The sequence below is a fragment of the Jaculus jaculus genome, chromosome 1 (genome assembly GCF_020740685.1).
Source record: "Jaculus jaculus isolate mJacJac1 chromosome 1, mJacJac1.mat.Y.cur, whole genome shotgun sequence".
In the NCBI taxonomy this organism is placed as follows: Eukaryota; Metazoa; Chordata; class Mammalia; order Rodentia; family Dipodidae; genus Jaculus; species Jaculus jaculus.
The window spans coordinates 190,243,734-190,266,695 of record NC_059102.1 but is presented as its reverse complement, the minus strand read 5'-3'; the positions used below and the strand labels follow the sequence as shown (position 1 = coordinate 190,266,695).

Here is a 22,962-nt window from a genome sequence, read left to right as displayed (position 1 = left end):
ACAGCAGAAGAAAATGGAAAATGGTAAGCTCTTACCTGTCTTTACACATTGTTAGCTATTTGGCCTGTGAAAAGGTTAATACATTTTTTAAAGACTCCATATTATATATAAATAAAATAAGGTTTGGTAAAGCCTACTGACTTTTTATTCCCTGAGGGTCAGTAAATTATTTAGTATTAAAAAAGCATTCAATAATGGTTGATCCTTTTATTATGATAACTATTATTATTATAAAGTGGTTGCAGGTTCATTTGGGAAGCATCACCATATATTTTCAGGATCTTGAAGCCATAAACAAGAACAGAAGGTCAGATTGATATAGGTTCAATCAAGCTGAGAGCAGCAAGGTATAAGAGGATTAAAAAGCAGGGCAGCTGGTGAGGAAAACATTTCCATGATTGTTCATGGGTTCATGGTCAAGGTGGAGAAATGAAAACCCAGAAGAGGTTATTTCTGTCAAAACCTGGAGCATCCTTGGGGAAAGCTACTTTAATCCAGGTGGGTGCTTAAGCTTCCTTTGACAAAGTAGAGGAGAAAATGACAGAAGATGATGATCAGGTCAGGTCTTTGGGACATATAGCAACCATACACAATGTGATAACTAACAGTGCAATCATCCTGATGGATGAGTTAGGCAAATGGTGGAAGGCAGGGCCTCACACTGGGTAGTAACAGTTATGCTTTCCATTGATTCAGCTGCAGGGCCTTAGTACTGTTGAGATGTCTCTCTAGATGGTAGCTTCCCTATTTCTGTGACTTACTTTAAAAAAAAATACACCTCCTCTGGCTGAATAACAGAATATGAACATCTTCACATGTGCCATGCCTTTCACTAGATTTCTACTTCTATACTTTTCTGAATCTTTCCTGCTGATCAATTTTGCCATTTTTTTCTCAAGAATATATTCTTTTCTATTACTTCTTTGTTATATTCACAAAGTTGAAATCCATACAAGTAGAGTCCTAATGATTACAAATAACTGGCTGTTTTTCAAATAATGCCAACAACAAGTCCTTAGCTACTCTGATTAATGGATTTGATGTAACTTCTTGTTATGCCTAATAATTATAGGAAACCTTAGGTACTTGCTTTACCTGTTACCAGTTAGATCTACTGCAGCTCAATGTGTAAATCTTGCTCAAATTAAATGGTTACCATGTCATGTCCCATTGATAAATCTCAAGATGCACCAGAAGTGATGAAAATATTTTTGGACATACAAAATAACATAGATTTCATGATCTTTTCAGTCAATATTGAGAAATCCATTTATTCCTTTCATTTTGTAATTTGAAGTCACTTGTTCCTGTCCAGTGCTGAACTCCACCCAATATTCCCTTGAAACAGATCTATGAAATGTGCACAGAAGAAATACTACTGTATCACATTTTCATTCAAAAAGGAGACATTGAACTAACAAATTAGTGCTTTGTCTTATGCTAAGCTTCATACCTGAGCGCATAGCCTCTTTCTGAATGCTCTCATAGTCATGCCAGTCCTTTCTTCTCAAACCATCTGTCCATGAATAGACTTGCCCATCTCCCAGGCCCAGTGGAAATGTCTGTGGAAAAGAAAAGTATTCAAGCTTACAAAGAAGGCATTTCCTTGTGCATGGTAGGTAAACACAGCCCGACACATCACAGGCAGTCAAAGATTCTTTGTTAATTAAATAGTTCCTCTGAATTCAGTTGAAATGAGGCTTTTGCTATTGATGGGAAACAGATACATTTAAAATCCTTTTGTATAATCTTTAAAATAAGAACATCTGTCCCCCATAACTTCTGCCCATTTCCTAGTGTATTTGAACCAGAGACGTTGATAAGTAAGTTCCCTCCTCTAAGCTTGTATGCTAGGCTATTCTTATTTGCACAGATTGTAAATATTGGTCATACTATTGATTTTGGTGTTACAGTCAAATTAATTTTTGTTAATAATTTATAGTTTTATTCCTTTTGAACAACATATTTGGATATCATTTTAATAATGTTCATAACCGTTCACTGAGTGTTTACTATGTGTCAGCTACTAAGTTAAATACTTTGTAGACAGAAATTTTCTTTAATCATTCAAATTGTCTTGGGTTACAAATTCTGAATTTTCTGTAAATTAAAATGAGGCTTAGGAAATATATAATATAATACTTTAATTAACTCACAATGAGAAATCCATAGTCTGGACCAACTCTGTTAAGTCTGAAATTATAGTCTCACTAATAACTAGCATACTATATTGCATCTAGGCTTCTGCATATTTACACTAAATATCAAAATTATCACCCATCCATCAAATATACTCACAACATATATTTTATGTTTGTTGAACACCCAATATATTGTGCTTTCAATGTGAAAATTTAGTTTGCTTGCATTACTGAAATACTTTTCCCCTTTAAATTGATTTATCTACATAAGGAAGAAAAATTTAAAAAGGACAAAAATTAAGTTTATGAAAAATGAATAATCTCAGTGAAGTACATAGACACTGCAACCACTATAATTATGAAAAAGTACCATAAACTTTCAAAATATGCATATTTTGAAAGGATTATATTACAGTACAATATTTACAAGCAGAAAGATAGTTTAAGTCAGGGAAAAGTTTTTTAAATCAGGTACATATTCTCATAAATTTTTTTGGTCACTGTATTAGCAAACTCAGACAGGAAACAGAAGAACAAACACATAAAGGGGATGGTAAATCTATATATCAAGTAATGAAGATAAATTTTAACATATTGATGACAAGAATGGGAAAGGAATTTTTTCAAAAAATTATTAAGAAGGATTTATAAGAGATTATCATAATTGTGGTTAATCTTATAAACTAGAGATTTAAAAAATTAGCTAAAACCTTAAAAATGATAAACTTAGAGTATATAACATATTTTATCTTTGTGTATTTGTATATACTGTGTGTGGGGGGGTGGGCACTGTAGGCATGTGGAAGTCAGAGGATAACTTCAAGTCTTGGGCCTTACCTTTACCTTGTTTGAATCTCAGTTCCTTGTTCACAGCTATACACAACAGGCTAACTGGCTGCTGAATTTCTGGAAATCTTTCAACTCTGCCTTTCATCTCATTGTAGGAGAGCTGGGCTTGTAGTTATTAACTACTACATTTGGCTTTTCATGGGTTTTAAGTATCTGAATTCAGGTCATTACACTTGCATAGCAAACATTTAGCCATTGAACTTCTTAGCTCAAACCATGTTTTCTCTCAGCCATGTATTTATAATGATACAGACTGAGCAGTAATAAAAATCTGCTATGCTGAAATGAATAATTCTAATGTGTAACCATGATCTTCAGATGAATGTCTTAGGACATGGCAGCAGATGTATTCTTTTTCATGACAAGTTTTCTTTGGTCACCTAATATGCTCAATTTCACTTATTTTGCTAGGTTAAAAGTACAGTATTCTTTGTAACTGGTTATGAAGAGTAGAACATTAGAATCAAAAAAACAAGATGTGATAGGTGATCCCAGTAGTCAAGGAATAGCTACACAGAAATCACTAATTTTATTTAGCTCTTCCCTGCACATTGCACTTGATGTGACTGAGTCATAATCACAGATATTGTGATTACAGACATATATACATAATTACAGACAAGAGCTGCAATACATTGGAGACAAATTTCAGGAGATCATTCAGAAGCTGAAAGCAAACAAAGTATATCACAAACTTGCAGGAAACAAAAGCTATTTAAAGTAGAGAACTATTACAAAGTCAAATTTTAATTTCCTCAAAGAGCTTTGCAATATGCTCTTGCTTAGAAAGAGAAATAAAAGAAAAGTTTTTATACTACGTAAAGGCTTTTGAAAAGTAAAAATGTGATTAAAGAGTAATTATGAGACATTTAGGAAATTGAAGGTTAAAGAGAGCCCTCAAAGAAACAGAAGAGAAAGTGAGACGTTAGCATACTGTAGAGACTGTAGCAAGCCAAGACCCTCCAATCATTCCAGCAGGATAAGAAGCACATTCAGAAAGGACAGCTGTGTGAAAAAAAAGCCAAAACAAGAAAGGAAACAACATGGTAACTTCTTTTCTAGCTTTAAAGAAATATGAAAAACAGAAACAAAAACAAAACTATAATTTTTCTGAAGAGATTAAGGTGAGTCAGTGAGACATATATTAAACAATTTGAAAAACAACAGCCACCATAATAACAACAAAAAAAGATGTATGGCTAGTTATGTTGCTACTTTCCTATAACCTCAGCACTAAGGAGGCTGAGGTAGGAGTACAAATTCGTAGCTAGACGAGGCTACACAGAGAACTTGTCATATTCCTCACACAACTTCTGCCAAAAACAAGAAGGGAAGGAAGGAAGGAAGGAAGGAAGGAAGGAAGGAAGGAAGGAAGGAAGGAAGGAAGGGAAGGGAAGGGAAGGGGAAGGGGAAGGGGAAGGGGAAGGGGAAGGGGAAGGGGAAGGGGAAGGGGAAGGGGAAGGGGAAGGGGAAGGGGAAGGGGAAGGGGAAGGGGAAGGGAAGGGAAGGAGGGACAGAGGGAGGGAGGGAGGGAGGAAGGAAGGAAGGAAGATAGGAAGGAAAGAAGGAGGGAAGGGAAGGGAGGAAGGAAAGAAGAAGAAAAAATTGAAAGGTTGTTCACAAATAAATGTCTGGCCTAGCAATGGATGTGAAATAGAGACCTCATGAAAGTGCAATACGCCTTCTCTTTCAAGCCTGTGGATGTTGGACACCATCTGAGATCACACAGAACACACATGATACACAAAGCATACCTGTAATCCCCATGCTAGTGAGGCTAGGGAAATAGGCAGATTTTGAAGCCACTTATGGCTACACAGTGAATTTAAGGCTGGACAGAAAAACATACCAAAACATTTTCTCAAGTAAACAAAACAAAACAAAAATGAAACAAACAAAATCTCTACACAAAAAGAAAAGTAGGTCATCAAATAAGGCTAAAAGTCAACATATACATAAAGGGTAATTATAGTAACCATTTGATTCCTACATATATAAACTAATGAAAGTAGTGGCCAAATTAAAACTGACAATATAACTAGAGGCTGGATAAGAGGTAATAAAGGTAATTAGAATACCCATTTATTAAAGCAGATAAAATTTAAAATCACAAAATAAAAATTGAAGACCAGGAATAAGCATACTGTATAAAAACTTGGAAGCACTTAGCTGAATATACACAGATAATGGATATAGTTGTGCCTGAGATCAGATCTTGTAAGAAGGAAAATATAGGAGGAAGATTCTGGGTAATATTGCACACTTAATTGAGAATTTTCATTTAAAATATTATTTTTGTTGACAAAAAACAATCTCACATAAAAATTTAGTCTTTCTTGATCATTATTAGTGCTCTAGCAAGGCCTACTAACTTCATGAGAACATTGTATGATGAGGGACAAGTTTATTGGGAATATCTGATTGACACTATAGTTATAAAAGCTACCTTAGGATGTCCTGCCTAACACCTCTTCTACATTTCTCCCTGCTTTTTACAAACCATAAGCTTAAGCATCCCCTGGCAACCTATTAGAAATGAAATCTCCTGGTCCTGAATCAAGTCAATTAAGCAGAAGACTGAGAAAAAGACAAAACTGGAAATCTGTGAGATATCTGTTGTCCTAGTGAGTCTGAGGCTTAATAGAAGTTAAGCATTTCAAATCCACATGAATAGAAAAGTGAAAAAAAAATCAAATTTATAGGACAAATTAGTAAATTCATTAGAAAATCATGTCTGACAAACTCCTGAAACATCTTACCACTTTCAGCTATCTAAAGCCATACTATGCTTATATCCATTTTACCTGTCACAAAGGTGGGTGAGAGAACCCAGATCAATACCAATCAATACCAGTACTTTTGTATCATGATACCTTGATTGTGAAAGCTTAACCACAAAGTGAATACCCATTAGTGTTGAAAAGTTCATTTCATTCACACTCTCTCCAATGCCCTAGTCTATTTGCTTCTGTCCCAGCTTTTGCTAACATGTGTAGTCTTTATGATCACAGATTATGCCCACCATCCACAGCCTTGAAAGAGAAGGCATATTGCATGTTCATGAGGCTTCTAATTCATATCTATTGCTAAGTCAGCCATTTATTTGTGAACATCCCTTCAGTTTTTTTTTTTGTTTGTTTGTTTGTTTGTTTTTGTTTTGTTTTGTTTTTCGAGGTAGGGTCTCACTCTAGCCCAGGCTAACCTGGAATTCACTATGGAGTCTCAGGGTGGCCTTGAACTCACGGCAATCCTCCTACCTCTGCCTCCCGGGTGCTGGGATTAAAGGCATGCGCCGCCACGCCCAGGCCTTTCAGTTTTTAACTTTGTAAATTTTTATGTATTGTCATGCTGCTACAGATAATTCTCTTGAAACAATACTAGGGAAAAGACAGAATGCATTAAGTTGAAGCCACATGCAATAATTAGAAGTAGATCTCAGAACCTATCCATAAATACTTTTCAAGAGCCAAAGGAAAATTCTCCCAAAGGTAAGAAATTATGCATAAGGAACACATTACCAGAGTTGACAAACTCAAACACAGGTCAGTGATATGACATGCATTAATGGAAACTAGAGTGTATGGTTCTAGGGACTGATGAACTTGGAAGCTCCTTACTAAAGTGACTAATGCTGGAATGTTCAACATCCTTAGCCATCAGGCAAATGCAAATTGAAACTACTTTGAAATTCTATCTCACCCCTTAAGAAGGGCTATCATCAAGAAAAAATTTTTATCTGGGGGCAGGGTGAAGAGAGAGAGGAGTGCAGGGGATGGAAAAAGGGTTTCACAAAACTAAAGGTAGCATAAAATCATATAGAATATTACTTCATCATTAACTAATCAAAATGTATAACTAAAATGAGAGGGTTTGGCTGGAGGTATCCTGAAGGGGTGAATGATGTACCCAAAAGCCTTAGGTTGCTGCTCAGGGACATGGGTGGGTGATAATTTTCGCTACACACAGTGAATCATTTTTGAGGGGTAGGGGACATGAGCCTCCCAAAACAATCAAGTCTGTTGCTAATGCTCTAGAATGCTCATTAGAACTGGCTTGTAAGGCTCCACCTCAGAAGACACTACATGCATCAGTCATAGGGCTAAAAGTCTATGGCTCACAAGGTCATTTCCCATAATGAAGAAACTACCTCTGTTCTTGGCTAAATAAATATAGTGTACCCACCAAATTATCCTCTATATACTTAGGTTTATATAAATAGGTAGTGATGATTCTTTGGGAGACCTAATACCAAGGTGATGAGAACAGATAGTCCCAGTCTAGTAGCTAGCACTGGGCAAGTCATCTCCATCACACAAGCCAGGAATCACGGAACATTGTGAAGGTGGGGAAGAAAAGAAAATTAGTGCTATTCTCACTATTAGCCAGAGAAACTTCTTTAAGGAAATAGCAATAAAAAGTCATCAAAGTGCTAAAAGTAAGAGGTTTGTGAGAGCTCAACACTAAATGGGATATCTCTTTTCCTCTTTCCAAAGCTCTGGGAACATTTTGAAGGAGAGATAGTAAGAATATAAGAGCCACAAGGTGAAAAGCAGAACATTGGGACACTATCCTCTGGATATGAACTGACCATTGGATTCATGATGTCACAATAGAGGTCATTACCCCACAAGACCTGTATAACATTGAACCAATAAACAACCTGATTTAGAGGATGTAAGAAGGCACAAAGAGTGAGATATCAAAACAGAGAAAGACTACCTGGGAAGAGCAGGGGGCTCAGTGAAATAGGGATGGAAATAGCAACAAGAGGATAAACCAGAACCCAGGAGGAGGGCAATGTGCTCATATTATTATGTATCCATGTATTAAAATCCTCAATAAAGCAAGATAATAGGCAACAAATGCTGGTAATGATATGCAAAAATACGGACCCTTATTCACTGATGGAAGGAGGACAAATGGGTATAGCCATTATGGAGACAAGAGTATCAGTTTCTCCAAAACTTTAATGTCAAACAATCATATGACCTATACCACAACTGGAAATGCACACAAAGGCCCTCCTGTTCTCCCAAGGAGATCCTTCCACAGCCATGTTCAGTGAGCTGTGCTCACAAGAGCTGGGAAATGGAATCAGCTAAACATTCGGTATTGATGAACCAGATGTTTTGCTTTAAAAGAATGGATACTGTGGGGAAAGGTAGGAGGATTGCTGTGAGTTCGAGGGATAGAGCAAGATCCTACCTCAAAAAAAAAAATAAAAAAAAGAATGGATAATGTAAATGAAGTATACACACCAACAGAAATTTTATTTGACTTTAATGGTATATGAAGTTTTTAAGGAAATGGGGGGTTCAGTAAAGTATTGTTAAGTGAGGTGACACAATCCAGAAAGACAAACATCGCAAGTTCTTTGTCATATGCACATCCTAGATTTTAGTCTATATATGAATATATATAAGTGGCTATGAGTGTGGGCACAGGTGGTAAAACTAGGAAGGAGATAGTAGGAGGAAATAAATAATTATTTAGGAAAAGTGGGAGAACAAAATTCCACTGCTATGTCATGTTACATAAAGACAGAAAGGAGGCCATTTGGGGAAGGGGTGTTGAACAGGGGGTGGATGGAAAGAATCAACAAATTTTGTTTAGACATGCCATAATGAAGCCTCATACTTTGTAGGCTAATTTAAAAAAGTCTTCCAAGAGGTCTCAGGCTGAAAGCACTTGGTGAATATGAAAAACATATTCTCTGTTACTTTCATTAGAACAGTCTTATTCATCATACTGAAAATATATACTTATATATAACTGCCAGGTAAAGATTGTATTAAAAAAAAAAACTTTCTTAAGTTATATCATTGAACAAAGTGACGGGTTCTCACAAACAACCACATATTCCTCACTTTTTCTTAGAAGACATTATCATATGATGGAATAATTCCGGATTTAATGACAGAGGATATAAATTGGGGATTTTAACAACGGTAGAAAAGTCCTTGATCTTTCCATAGTAAACTCACATAAAGGTAGGGTAAATATTAGCATCTACTTGACCCACATCAGAGTAAGAAACTAGAGAATGAGAAAGTATATAGAGGAACATTGGCTTATCACAAGACAATATATGAATATCAGTTACTATTTCTTTTCTTTCATGAATATTTGAGTAGGGTCTTTTGCTGTTGAAAAGTTTTAATATAGTTGTATAGACAAAGCTTATATACATTAAACAAGTCATAAATTTTGTGTATAAAATTGTATTAAGATAAATGTGAATTGAAAAACAGTGATACCTATGAATTCTTATACTGGGTCTGATTAAGTTTATTATATTTTTAAGTCATATGAGATCAGTTTAAAATAATTGAATACTACTAAAACATCATAAATGGATGGTGAACTTTAGAGGAACAACACATTCTCACAAAATTATAATCTCATTATCACCTGGTGCTGAGTTAGAATTCAGAAAGGGTAAACTCACCTATTATTAAGGTTTTATATGCCACATAGCTAGATAGCAAAAGGCAAACAATGATTTGAACCCAAGGCTTTACCTTTAAAGATTATGAATAATAAAGCCAATAGACTTGTTAATTATTAGCGTTCTTCTATTATTCAAACTTTATTATATAAAGTCATTGAGAAAATATTAGGAAATAGTTGAACCAAAAACAAACACAATCATCAAATTTTGCACTAGTTGTACCTATAGGGAGTCATTAAAGTGTCTCAAATTGAAAAGAATATACTCTTATGCAGAAATTAATTTTGATATTGTTCTAAAATCATTTTCTTTCCTAAGCTGGAGATCAACAGAAGTATCTGTAGTATACACAGTAATTGTCTGAGACAGATCTGCAACTTTCTACATTTAGCGAACATATTGATTAGTGGGCAGCCAACATTAAATCAACCCGAGTAGATGAAATAATCTTAAATCTTTACATTCTGCACAAATTCTCAGATATGACATTGTGAATAAAATTCCAGGAACTCGACAAAAAAAAAAATCACCTCTGAGTTGACAAAGATTGCTAAAAACTACCCTCTTGGCAATGTGCATTGGCATCTTTGACAGAATCAACTTTTGTATTTGCAGTAGGTGGGGGGAGGAGCTAAGGAGTGAAGTTCATATTTTTAGTTTACAAAATATTCAGTGGAAGCTGAAAATCTGGATGATGAAGTAAAACACTAATTTAAAAGTTTTTGAATTGGGCTGGAGAGATGGCTTAGTGGTTAAGCGCTTGCCTGTGAAGCCTAAGGACCCTGATTCGAGGCTCGGTTCCCCAGGTCCCACATTAGCCAGATGCATAAGGGGGTGCACACGTCTGGAGTTCGTTTGCAGAGGCTGGAAGCCCTGGCGCGCCCATTCTCTCTCTCTCCCTCTATCTGTCTTTCTCTCTGTGTCTGTCACTCTCAAATAAATAAATAAATAAATTTAAAAAATATTTTTAAAAAGCTTTGAATTAATTTACACACATAAAATATAATGTGCTAGATCATGTCTTGAGGGAATCTCAGTCTTTTTGCTAGTAGTCTCAGCACTCTGAGCGGTACTATGACAGGGACTTCTTCATGGCCCTCTGCCCACTTGAGAGATGGATCCTCTTATCTTCTCCCCAGTACAAACAAGCCAAATCTATCAAGGCCTTGAGTGTATACATTTGTCTTTAAATGTACCTTCTCTTGTAGTGTGGCATCTAAATGCTTGAACACACAGAATGATCTTTGCACAAGGTTCAACTTATGATGCATTTGTAAGTTCAACAATCTCATATTAAACTGAGAAATATCTATAATATATAGCAAAAATGCCAAGAATTAAAACTGAACAAAACATTTTACTTCTATAAGGATTACTCTTTTGCCTGTATGGTGTAAGGACAAACACTATATACTGATAGAGTCTTAGGTATATTTTCTGATTTCAAAGTGACTTAATTTACAATGAGCCAACACCAATTTAATTTTTTCAAGAATAAAAACTAATCAAGAGAGTTTGGTAGAATAAATGGAACTGAATATAGCTCTAGTTTTATTTTGAGGGTTAAAGGCAAAACAACCTAAGTGATCAATTATCCTGATAATGCACTGTTACATGGGCCATATGGTTGAAAGTTCCATGAAACTTTATGATATATCAATGTTTACCTTTTTATCCATTTTAACCTATGGGTTTAGTTTGTAAGAAAGGCTTCTTGGCACACTCATGTTATTTTAATATAAACATTTTATTTTCATTGTCTATTCATGTAATACAAAGAAGACAACAATTTGGAGTTCTAGCACCTCTTGCCCTCTGTTGCAATTCTCCTCAAAATAATGTTAATGATATTTCATTCTGTGGTCAGTAGGAAAATTTAACATCACATTTTTTTTTTTTTTTGCATAGGCATAAGTAAGGTAGCCCATAATTTTATGATTTCTGTGGTGCTTTAATTTTTCAAAGATGTCCTCCTGTTTAGGGAAGTAGCTGTAAAAGAAAAAAAAATACAAATTTATGTATCACACCTTTTAACTCTAAATTTCAATTTTTAAGTTCAGTGACATGATGAGAATGAATTGTCAGTTAAGAGTAGATTCTGCAACTAATCAGAGAGATCAGTAGCAAAATGTTCACATGCTAAGAACATTGTTTCGAGTAGTTTCTATGGTTCAAGGCAATGGTTTCCTTTATTCTTAGAAGGAGAGTTAAGAAGCCAGCAATTGTCTTAATCTAGTTGACATTTCTACCTAAGAATATGATATGGAATAGTTGTGCTATTGGCTCTAAAAATTAATATCTCTGTTACTTTTATGTGTTGAATCAGAAAGCTCTTAACTCAGCAGGAAGCTCTCCATTGCCCTATCATTGAGCCACAGCATACCTTGGAGAAATACTGAGGAGATCAGCATCCTATAAATATGATGCATCTGCTGAGAAATTTTCCCAACTTCTTCTTTTTTTTTTTTTCTTTATGATTCCTAAGGGAAAGAAGAAATAGAAAAAAAAACAAAAAAACAAAGAAAAATCAGCATGGAAATGAAGCCTAAAACTGGAGAAATATAAAAGCAAAGAAAGATCATTTTTTTTTTAAAAAAAAGCATATTGTATTAACCTTCAAGAATCACTGGTCCCCCTCTTGATAGTAGATTCATTTACTTCCAGTTTTCTGGGATATTAAGCTCGGCTTTCATGATACCCTGAATGTTTCTTCAGGTTGACATCATGTGGTGCTTCTAGAATTCCACCCTATCATGCGTCAAGGAAAAAACAGCATCCTCAGATGTTCTACACAATCAATGTTATCTTAAACTGTAATCCTGTTTCCTTATTAACCTGAGTTTTGCTAAGTCTAAAGGGAAATATACAACACAGAAATATGGGAGAGGGATATAGAGGAAAAGCAGCAACCTTTTGCCTTGCTTTATATGATTATATAAAATAAAAGTAAGGAATGCTTTGTGTTCAAACTTGAAAGTCACTAAGGTGTTTTTTTATATAATGTTAAAATAATAAATAATAAATAGCATGCCAGACTCTGAAACACAGCTGAGGTTGTACAATTAGTTTATAATTAAGAAATAATGAGATGACAATATGGCTTAGATATGTTTCATAATTCTCAAGTGTCACCATAATTATGCTTATGTAACCTATTGCCATTTTCATAAAAAAACTAAAATTACTGTCACCTCAACTGATTGTATAAATTTAGATGAGATAGTTTTGTAAGAATTTTAAAAGATTTTTAAGTGATATTCAATGTTTGTTTGAAGAAAACAGTGAAGGCAATAAGAATATGTGAGGTTCATGCTGGGAAAGTTCACTGATAGGCTTTTAGGTTGGTCTTTATTAATGACTGAATCAGAGGAAACAACTTTTGTCTTAGGTAAATTTAGTAAAGGCAAGTAAAGACATTGTGTAAATCTGTGATAACTGAATGAAGAGTTCTGTATCTCCTGCTGTGTCCCAATCTAATATTCAAAATAAATCATTAGCAAGTCAGATATTGTATTAAGCTCCTTTTCTACAACAAATATGTATATACACATTCTTTTTGTATATAATATCTGGCCATGTAGCTCTGGCTGGATTACATCTCATGATCCTCCCACTTCAGCATACTGAGTGCTAGTTTTACATGTGTGTACCACAATGTCTACCTTTTCCACTACCAGTATATTCATACTGGTGTTGATCAAATGCCTACTCTATCATTGGAGATATGTTATTTTCCAGGCAAAATTACCACCTAAGAGACATTCCATTCTAATAGAAGGTGGCATCTTTTCAGCTAATATTATTTGAGTAACTACTATGTGGCTGGTGTTGTTCTTGAGACTTGTAATATAGCAGTGATTAAAGCAGAAAAAGATTATCACCTAAAGAATCTTATGCTCTTTAATAATGTTGCAAAAATAAATCATTAAATCCTACAATAGCATCTTCAATGAAGCCTTTCCTATTTTATTTAGCTATTATGGAAGGATTTATCTATTTAAATTTTCTAAGATTGAGGGAAAAAAAAAGAAAGCCTAGTACATAGCTTCATTTATTGGTGAAATGATCACTGATACTTTTCCATTTGACATTTTAACTCTGAAAAAAATACACAGAGTATTTACTTAAATGTACAGACCTATGTGTAAATTTAAAATTAGATAGATCATTGTTAGCAGACAGAATTTGTCACTGGGACAAAACACCTGACTGAAAGAAGAACATGCAAGGAAAGGGCTTGTTTCAGCTTATTGTCTCCACTGAAAGTTTCATCGTAGACAAAACATGGTAGAGCAGTGGCTGGGCACTATATTTTGTCACATCAGCTGAAAGCAGCAAAAGTGAGTGAACTTTGAGCACCCAATGGGATAGATTAACAAATGTTGAGATCCATCATTAGCACCTTCTTCAGCAGGGCTCCCAAAGTCTCTGTTAGCTAGGAATTGAGTATGAGGACTAACCACAAACACATGAGGTTATATGAGACATTTCACATTCAAACTACCACACAATTTAATATACAGTTTGTACAGTCTTGAATACCCAAAGTAGATAAATAATTCAGATACAATGAAGCAAGATTTCTAGTTATTAATAGCACAAATTCTGGTTTCATTTTCTGTCTTTTATTAATATTTTAATTTTATTTGTGTATTTGAGAGATAGAGAGAGAGGAGGGAAAGAGGCAGATATATACAGAAAGAATGGATGAGGCAGGCCCTCTATCCACTGCAAATTAACTCCAGATGTATGAGTCATCATGTGCATCTGGCTTACATGGGTACTGAGGAATTGAACTTGAGTTCTTATGCTTCATAGGCAAATGCCTAAACACTAAGCAACTCTACAGCCCATGGTTTCATTTTCTTAATGAACATAATGGGAGTAAAAATGTATCTCATTTAGTTGCAAAAGAAGAAATGATTCATATGCAGTGTTTTATGTTATTTCTGTTTATTATATTATCTACTCAGTTTTAGTTAGTAAGTCATAATGTGCATCAATCTCTATAAGAAACTTTAACTGATTGAAAGTACCCTCATATACTTGATTTTAATCATTGAAAAGTTATAGGATATTAATCAATTATGTTGCAAACCACGCTACACTAAAACTACAAAATAATTAGTTGTTTAAAACTAGTAATACTATGTACCCAGGAAGATGTATTACTTTACTGTAGTTTTTTAATTGCTATGAATATTCATACCTTTAAATTTATTTAATGCAACCTCTCTCTAAATTACTAAACATGTTTGTAAGACATTTTTCATTTTAGTTACTGCTTCAAACAACTTGAAGGCTGCCATCCCTGTCCTATAGAACTAGAAAAAGTAGAAAGACACAACTTTTCTTAGATCCAATAAAGACCTGAAGTTTCTTATAAAGTCATCACCCAAAATTTACTGAAACACGAAAATACCGACTAACAGACAAGATCCTTCAGGCAAGAGCAAGAGCATTAAGACACAGTAAGACGAGAGGCTACTGGCATAATGTTGTGAAGTATTGGAGCCTGAGAACTTCATTCAGTCTTAGGAAGTGCTCATTCTTTCCAGATTTACCAGCAGGACACACAAAAGGTCATCATGATGAAGACTCAAGGACCATCTTCTATAAGGTAATGAGGAGTGACATTTGTGCAATGCCTACATCATCCTCCATAATGGTCCTCCTCTGAATGGAAAAAAAAAAAAAAAAAAAAAAAAAAAAAAAAAAAAAAAAAAAAACTTGATCAGATCCTGAATCCACTTGGTGAAATTACTTTTCCTGACCTGGATTTTCTACTTTAGTTTTCCCAGAACAACTAATGCCAGGATAAAAAGAGAGCAGAAGCAAAGAAACTCCTCTGAATGTTAAATTCCAGATACAAAGTCCACTAAAAGTCTAGGGTTTAAGACTAAAATCATAGGAATCCTTCTCTCACAATGCATATTTCAGGATTTGTATTCATATAATATAACTATGGATCTTAACTTAAAAAGCTGAAAAAACAACAGCTTTATAATGAAGACCTATTAGATAATTCCAGATAGAGAAATGAGCCTAGAACAGGAAACAAAAAAAACAAAAAACAAAAAAAAACAACTAGGAGAACTTGATGTTTGAGCACCCATTGTGACTAAAATGATAAATACAGCCCAGTTCTCTCAGATTAACAGAAACCTTTATAAAATGGGTTTATTTGTATTATTTCTTATTATCTGTCACATTATACTTACTTTGAACAAAAGATTACAAATGTGTTGAAAAGTGTGATAAAATATGTTTTAAAGAGACATATTGACTTCAGGCCAAGATGGTGAACACCTAGCTGCACTGCAGATCCCAGGGAAAGAAAAGCAAGATATTAAGGATTCACTGAGTCTTTTAGGGGAGAGCAATCTCCAATAGATTGCCAGTGGAAAGCCACAGAGGGGGAAAACCAGGGAATCGCTGATTCCCTCACCAGCAGATAGCCCACCCCTCCTCCCAAGTAGCCCCTTATACACAGCACCGCAGCATGCCAATCAATTCCTGCATGTGGAAGCTTAGACTGCTCCGCCCACTCACCCACTTACTGCTCCATCCGCCATAGGTTCAGTGGGTCCAGGCATAAACAGGGAATTGTTGATTCCCTTGCAGGTGGGTAGCATACCCCTACCCCCAAGTAGCTGCCATATCTATGGCAGTGCCCTGTGCCATTCCATCCCAGCCTGTGGATGCTTAGACTGCTCTGCCCACTCACTCGCTTACTGCTCCTGCTGCATACATTCAGCGAGTCGAGGCCCACAGCAACTGCCACACAAATTGCTTGCTCCAGTGCAGGTACCATGCCCTACCAGTCTGACTTGCTGGTCATACACCATTGTCCTGTGGCCAGGGAGCACAGACTGCTTCCGTGTCCCAGTGTTCCCATTTCAGAGTTTGGGCTGCTTTAATGCTTGGTGCCTCAGTGTCCCTCCTAGCTTGAACACAGGCAGCTTTGGTGCATTACTACTTGAGAAATCGAGCAACATTGGCGCCCCAGGCAAGCAGTAGATCATGCGGCTTTGGCAAGTGAGAGTCAAAGCCCAGGATGTTTGGCAACTGCCTCAGGCTGCCTCAGATTCCCATTGTGCTTGAGCCCAGGCTGATCCACCCACATAAGTGCCCATACACTGTCATGGACAGACCACAGCGCAAAAGAAATAACATGAAAAATCAAATGCAAGAAAATCTAGTTAGAACACCCAGTCCTACAATGAAGATCTCTAATCAAAACAAAGAAGAGTCATTAGGATCAGAACACCAAAATGAAGCTATTAGCAATGCAACCTTGACCAAGCTACTGGTAGAACTTGCAGAACAGCAACAAAGGACTGATAATCATATGAATGCTGCCATCACTAAACTAGAACTAATAGATAAGAAAATGGAAGGAGTTAAAAGAGAGTTAAGAGTTTGACGGACAGTGAAAAAATAGAAGACCTCAAAAATCAGCTGGCCATCATAAGTGAAGACATAAAGAAATGCAAGGAAGAATTCCAGGAATCATCAAGAAAATCAGAAAATGATGATGACTATAGAGATACCAACAGACCCAGTTGTTCCCTTACTGGGCATCCACCCTAAAACCTTCAAACCATAGGCCAGAGAGATTTGCTCAACCATGTTTATAGCGGCTCAATTCATAATAGGTAAGAGCTGGAATCAACCCAGATGTCCATCACTAGAAGAATGGATAACTAAGAGGTGGTATAGCTACACAATGGAATTCTATACAGCAGTAAGAAAAAAATGACACAATAAAATTAAAGGAAAAAAATGGTTGAACCTGTAAGACATCATTCTCAGTGAACTTACCCAATCACAGAAAAAAAATCGCCACCTAATCTCACTCAACTACAGCACCTAATCTGAATATAGCTAAGATGCCTTACATACCCAGGAAGCATCTTGTGGACTAGACAATAGGATGGGTGGGTAGGACATGGAGGGTCAATCTAGACCCAAATGGCAATGGTACCATAAAATTCTACTCCCTAACAGGCAGACCAAATGACTGAACCTTCACCAGGCCCTTAGAGGCAACCCCTGAGCCACAAGATACTGGAGAGGGTATGATGAAGACCAACCTTAATCTTCTACAGCTTCCCTCCCTTCCTCTCTCCCCCCCCTCTTTCTCTTTCTCTCTCTTCTCTCTTATTCTTATATATTAGTTATCTTTTTCTACCTTTTCTTAGTGGGCAGTGACCTGTAACTCTCAGGACCAGCATGTGGCTATCATTCACAATGAGCTTTTGATCAGACAGACCTACAAGGTTTCCTAAAAGAAAGACAGATTTCTGTCCGAGTACTTGATGACCCACCAAAGGTTAGTGGTAATACCCTAATGCTGAAGACCCCTTATTGGTCAACATGTAAAATGGAATGGCATGGCTGGAAGTTGGAAGAGAGTCAGTCCCCAGACACTCAATGCATCTACTGCCAGAATGTGCTACATGCACGCCTGGGGGAAAATGACCAAAATATCTTCAAGCATCTAACCTACTTAGCAGCAAATAACATGTTGTGATGCCCACACAAGCGCAATAGTGGCATACAGCCATGGTTGAGAACCAACTGCTCTTGATTTGGCTAACTGATCCCCTCAGTGGTATGGTACACATAGCTGGAACTGGGAAACAATCAGAACCACATCCAAACATAACCCCACTCTCCATTATCAAGCTACCATTAATCATGGGCTAAAAGAGGGCCTACCCCTATTAAATTCTCGATAAAAAAGTAAAGGTTATCTCATTTGTCCTGGTGCTAACTTACTCGCCATTGGAGAATCTGCTTCTCTTTTTCAGATAGATGTAGATCCTAAGGAGAGAGCCACACCATCATACCACAAAAAGGCCCCGGCTGAAACTAAGAAAAATTGGCAAAACAAGGAAGGGTGCTGTTTTCCTGGTGAACTGGATACCAGCACAAGGGTGAAGGAGATCAACACAGAGATCAATCAATTCCTACCAAGTCAGAGACCCAGAAACTCAGAGGCCTCCGTCACCTCATAACTGAAGCAGACCAAAAATGAACCCAACATGGCTCAGGGAAATTTTGTGGAAAAGGGGTAGAAAGATTGTCTGAGCCACATTTTGGGTCATGATATGCAGAGACATTTATCCTACCCATAACTGAGGGCTAACTCCACAATGCATGACCCATATACCTCAACAAGGTGGGGGCAAGTGGAGGGGGTAGGACATGGATGAGCCTAATAATGGTACCGAAGTGACTGTGTTTGTTGAATACAAAACTAATCAATAAAAAAATAATAATGAGACATATTAAGCACGGAAACCATATTTTGTTAGAACAGAATTATTATGTGGTGAGTTAAAAATAACCAATTAAGGGCTGGAGAGATGGCTTAGTGGTTAAGGCACTTGCGGGAGAAATCTAAGAACCCAGGTTCAATTTCCAGGCAGATGCACATGGTGGTAGTCTTGGGTCTGGAGTTATCTTCAGTGGTTAGAGGGCCTGGTGCACCTATTCTTTCTCTCTCTGTCTCAAATAAAATAAATAAATAACCAGTTAACATGTCAAGGGCTATTAGGGGAAATGTCAACAGTATCCCTGAAAAAGTATGGAGTGAAAAGGAAAAGGCTGAAACTTTAAGGAAGAATATCAAGGTAGGAGGAAAATAAAACAACAGCAAAATCAGCAAAGAAGGATGGTTTTGATGCCTTCATCCATACAGTAGGCATAGTCAGGAACATAAGTGTGTTTAAAGAAATGCTAATAGGAAGATTCCAAATAGACTAAAAACAAAAGCAGAAAGCAAGCAAACAATAATCATGTGAAGATAAATATTTGAATTGAACATCACTGAGACTAAATTAACAAAAGACACCAAATCAGTAACTAACAAAGAATAAAGAAAAAGGAGAATAAATATAAGACACAAAATTACAACAGCAGCACAGACCTTTCAGATTCAAACTTCAGAAGCACAGCAACAAAAACAAGTCTTAGATGAGGAGGATGTCCTTCATTTTTAAGTAGAAACTTTGTATGGACACATTATATGTTGGTAGCATCATTCCCCTCCTCCCTGTCCCCATTCCACTAGGGCACTCCTTAGTAAGAATGTTGCTATTCACAGTGGAGTTGTGGGTTTTGAGTTGTGAGGAGGAGAGTCAGTAAATAGAGGGGGAGATTCTCTAAATATACCCTCCCACCCTGTGGCTCTTACATTCTTTATGCCCCTTCTTCTGCAAACTTCTCTGAGACTTGAAAAGGGTGGAATAAAACCTAACCCATAACATCACCAGCAAAAGGAAACAGTTGAAAAACTCAGATTTCTATAAGAAAGAGCATTTCGGATTCTGGTTCTTCAAGTAAATGAAACAAAATGGAAATTTTCTTGTACTTAGTGTAAAAGATCAAGGTGTATGTAAAACAACAACATACATAACATAAACACCTTAAATGAGTGGTATAAACCAAAAGTTTAAAAAATATATTTATCTATGTATTTGAGAGATATAAAGACAAATATATAGAGAGATAAAGAGAGACATTGATAGATAGATTGATATGAGACTATGGATACTCTAAGGGCTCTTGCTAGTGCAAAAGAACTCCAGATGAATGTGCTACTTTATGCTTCTGGCTTTATGTGGGTACTGGGGAATGGAACACCAGTTTATAGGCTTTGGAAACAAGAGCTTTAAAGTGATGATTCATCTCCTAAGCTCAATGCCAACATTTACTGACAAAGGTGTTTAGAGGAATTAAAACTTTTCAACTTTGACATTGGTAAATTCACTTCGAATATGCAAAAAATCATGGTATAGAAATAACAATATGGAGAAATAGATTCTGAAGTTAACACTGACCAAAGAAAGCTAAATTGTTTAAGTTATTTAAAAATAGAGTTTGGAATAAAAAGGAATATCTAGGTTGGCATTGCATAGGTGGTTAATTATCTGAGAAGAAATGCATACATCTAATTACCTAGAATCAAGATATAGGATACAAAATCTGATCAAATTATTTGTTATAGATACATCAATTATTATGGATAAGTACTTCAACTTTTAATAATCAATCTATTAATTAGGCCAAAATTTGCTAAGGGTACAGTCATCCTTCCAAAAGTGTTCAGTCTGTGTTTTACATGTAGTCCACGATGACTATGAATTTGTCCTTACAAAAATTATGAACTTGCTTAAAACATTATAAGATTTTTTGAGAGAGAGAGAGGGAGAGAGAGAGGGAGAAGGGGTGCACCAAGGCCTCCAGCCACTGAAAACAGATTCCAGATGCATGCACCCCCTTGTGCATCTGGCTTATGTGGGTCCTGGGAAATTGAGCCTGGGTCCTTTGGCTTTGCAGGCAAGTTCCTGAACCACTAAGCCATTTCTCAAGCCAAAGAAACTGTTTTTTTGAAGTAGTTATAGAGAGGCAAAAGATCTAAATAAGCAATATGGGAGAAAAAAAAAAAGAGCAAAGTTGAAGGAATCATGCTGACTGACTCTCAACATATAATGCTACAGTAATCAGGACACATAGTACTGTCAAAATAAGTAAATCAAATAGGAAAATCAATGAAATAAAATAGAGAGTTCATATATAAAGCATACACAAATAGTTGATGTATCCAAGGGAGTAAAATAAATTCAGTAGAGAAGAAAAATATCTTTCCAAAAAACTTGTGTCTGAAGACAGACATGATGGAAAAACATGGGTCTGTAGACATGAACGCATCCTACAAACTGTAACTCAAAATCAATTAAATACCTAGATTTGTAACTGTGAGCATCTAGATGAACTGAAGAAAAATATTTGAGCTACCTCTGATTTGATGATGAATTTTTAGGTACAAAATGGCAATCAAAAGAAAACAAACCATTGATAGGTCTTATTAAAGATGACAACTCCATAAAAGACAATGTTTGGAAAATAATAATAAGGTAGCCTATAAACTGAGAGAAAATAATTTCAAATTACATATCTGATGAATGAAATTTATCAAAAAGATCCCCATGCTTAACATAGGAAATATACTTAATTTAAAAATAATAAGACATTGAAAGGGGTAGGATACCTTCCAGCAAGCTGTTAGCCAGGGAGGCCCCTGATGCCCCCAAAATATTGTAGGCTATTGCCAAGCCTCTTTATTGCCCAAAGAAATTATACAATGAGACACTATTTCTGATTACTTCACATGCCTGGGCTGCAGGTAAATGAGAAATTAAGCTGGAGCTGATCTGGCATCCTCCTCCCTTCTGGCTGACTGGAAAATGCTATGCAGCTTGCAGGGGGAAAAAGAGTTATCAACAGTGTTAACCCGCAGTGGACCTTGAAACCTTTACCACTAGCCAGACAGGAAAATGTACCAACTGATGCAATGGTGAGATGTCTGTTATGGGGGAAACCAACTACTCTCTGATTAGACTTGAGGACCACTCCACAGGAGGGAATTCCTGCTTGATACTGAAAAACCTAATCTTAAATCTATGGCTTAAGAGGTCATAAGCCATAGAATTACAATATACCCACAAAGAAATGTCCTCTAAATGGCAAGGTATATGCTACTCTCATTTTTTGGGGACGCTTCTCTTTTCTGAAGACAGTGACCTCTGGAGTGACTCAAAAGTATCCTTTGTAAAATAATAAAAATAATAATGAAGTATAAAAATATAAATAAAATCACTCACCAAAGTGCTGAGAAGTGACAGCACTAAATAAGACAATAGCGTCACTCCTTCACAGGCTTTGGGTCTAGGGACTATGGTAGTTTGAGTGTGACAGTTTGTATGGCCCTATAGACACAGGCATTTTTAAATTAAACTTCCCACTTGAGACCCTAGAACACACATCCCTGCTATAGGGAGGTGTGTCACTTGGGCAGATCTTATAATCTAGCCCTACAGTGTGTTTGGGAACAGATTTGAATACTAGCCCAAAGGTATGTGCAGTGCAATTTGAGCTCTGGTTTTTAGGGCTTGCTTGCAGTCCTGGCTGTTGGTGGTGTCTGTTTCCTAGGATCCATGAACGAGGGCCAGCTTCCTCTGCCATTGATGGTATTCCCTGGACTCTGTAAGCCTGGAATAAATCACTTCCTCCCAGGAATGAACCAGGATTATTTTTGAAGAGGCATCAAAAAGAATGTAAAAGCCAAGAAAGATGAGGAGTGCTTATAATACTGTCCTTCAGGAAAAAAGTAGCCTTCTTGTCCATGAACTCATAGGAGCAGACCTACATAAGAATTGCATAATAGGATGGAAAATGACAATAACAAAATATAATAGAGATCAGCTAAAAAAAAATAAGGTAAGAGATTCAGTGGAGGGAATTTGGAAGGGGCTAAGGGGAGGGCTGTGGGAAGAGATTATAATCATGGTATATTGTTTATATTTATGGAGGTTGTCAATAAAAATAAAAATGTTCTTTTGTGAAATGGGCGATTGTAAGTGTGATCTAGGAAATAGCAGTGAGGCTATAGTATCTTACAGTGCAAAAATGCAAAGTTCTCCAATACATAATTTAATGAGCCACAATTTT

At 36.3% G+C, this 22,962-nt stretch overlaps 1 protein-coding gene and 1 long non-coding RNA gene across 3 annotated transcripts in view; both read right to left on the bottom strand.

Moving 5' to 3' along the window:
• Galntl6 (polypeptide N-acetylgalactosaminyltransferase like 6) overlaps positions 1-22,962 on the bottom strand; it is a 1,388,055-nt gene that overhangs the window by 921,211 nt on the left and 443,882 nt on the right. For both annotated transcript variants that reach the window (XM_004657138.2, XM_045142386.1), the window contains exon 3: positions 1,454-1,562. In XM_004657138.2, the coding sequence (XP_004657195.1) occupies positions 1,454-1,562 (109 nt within the window). The remainder of the gene's footprint in view (positions 1-1,453; positions 1,563-22,962) is intronic.
• Positions 11,170-11,923, bottom strand: LOC123457765. The gene is made up of 2 exons (XR_006635143.1): positions 11,825-11,923; positions 11,170-11,430 (listed from the first exon to the last, which is right to left on the bottom strand). It is a non-coding gene; the product is annotated as an uncharacterized LOC123457765 (long non-coding RNA).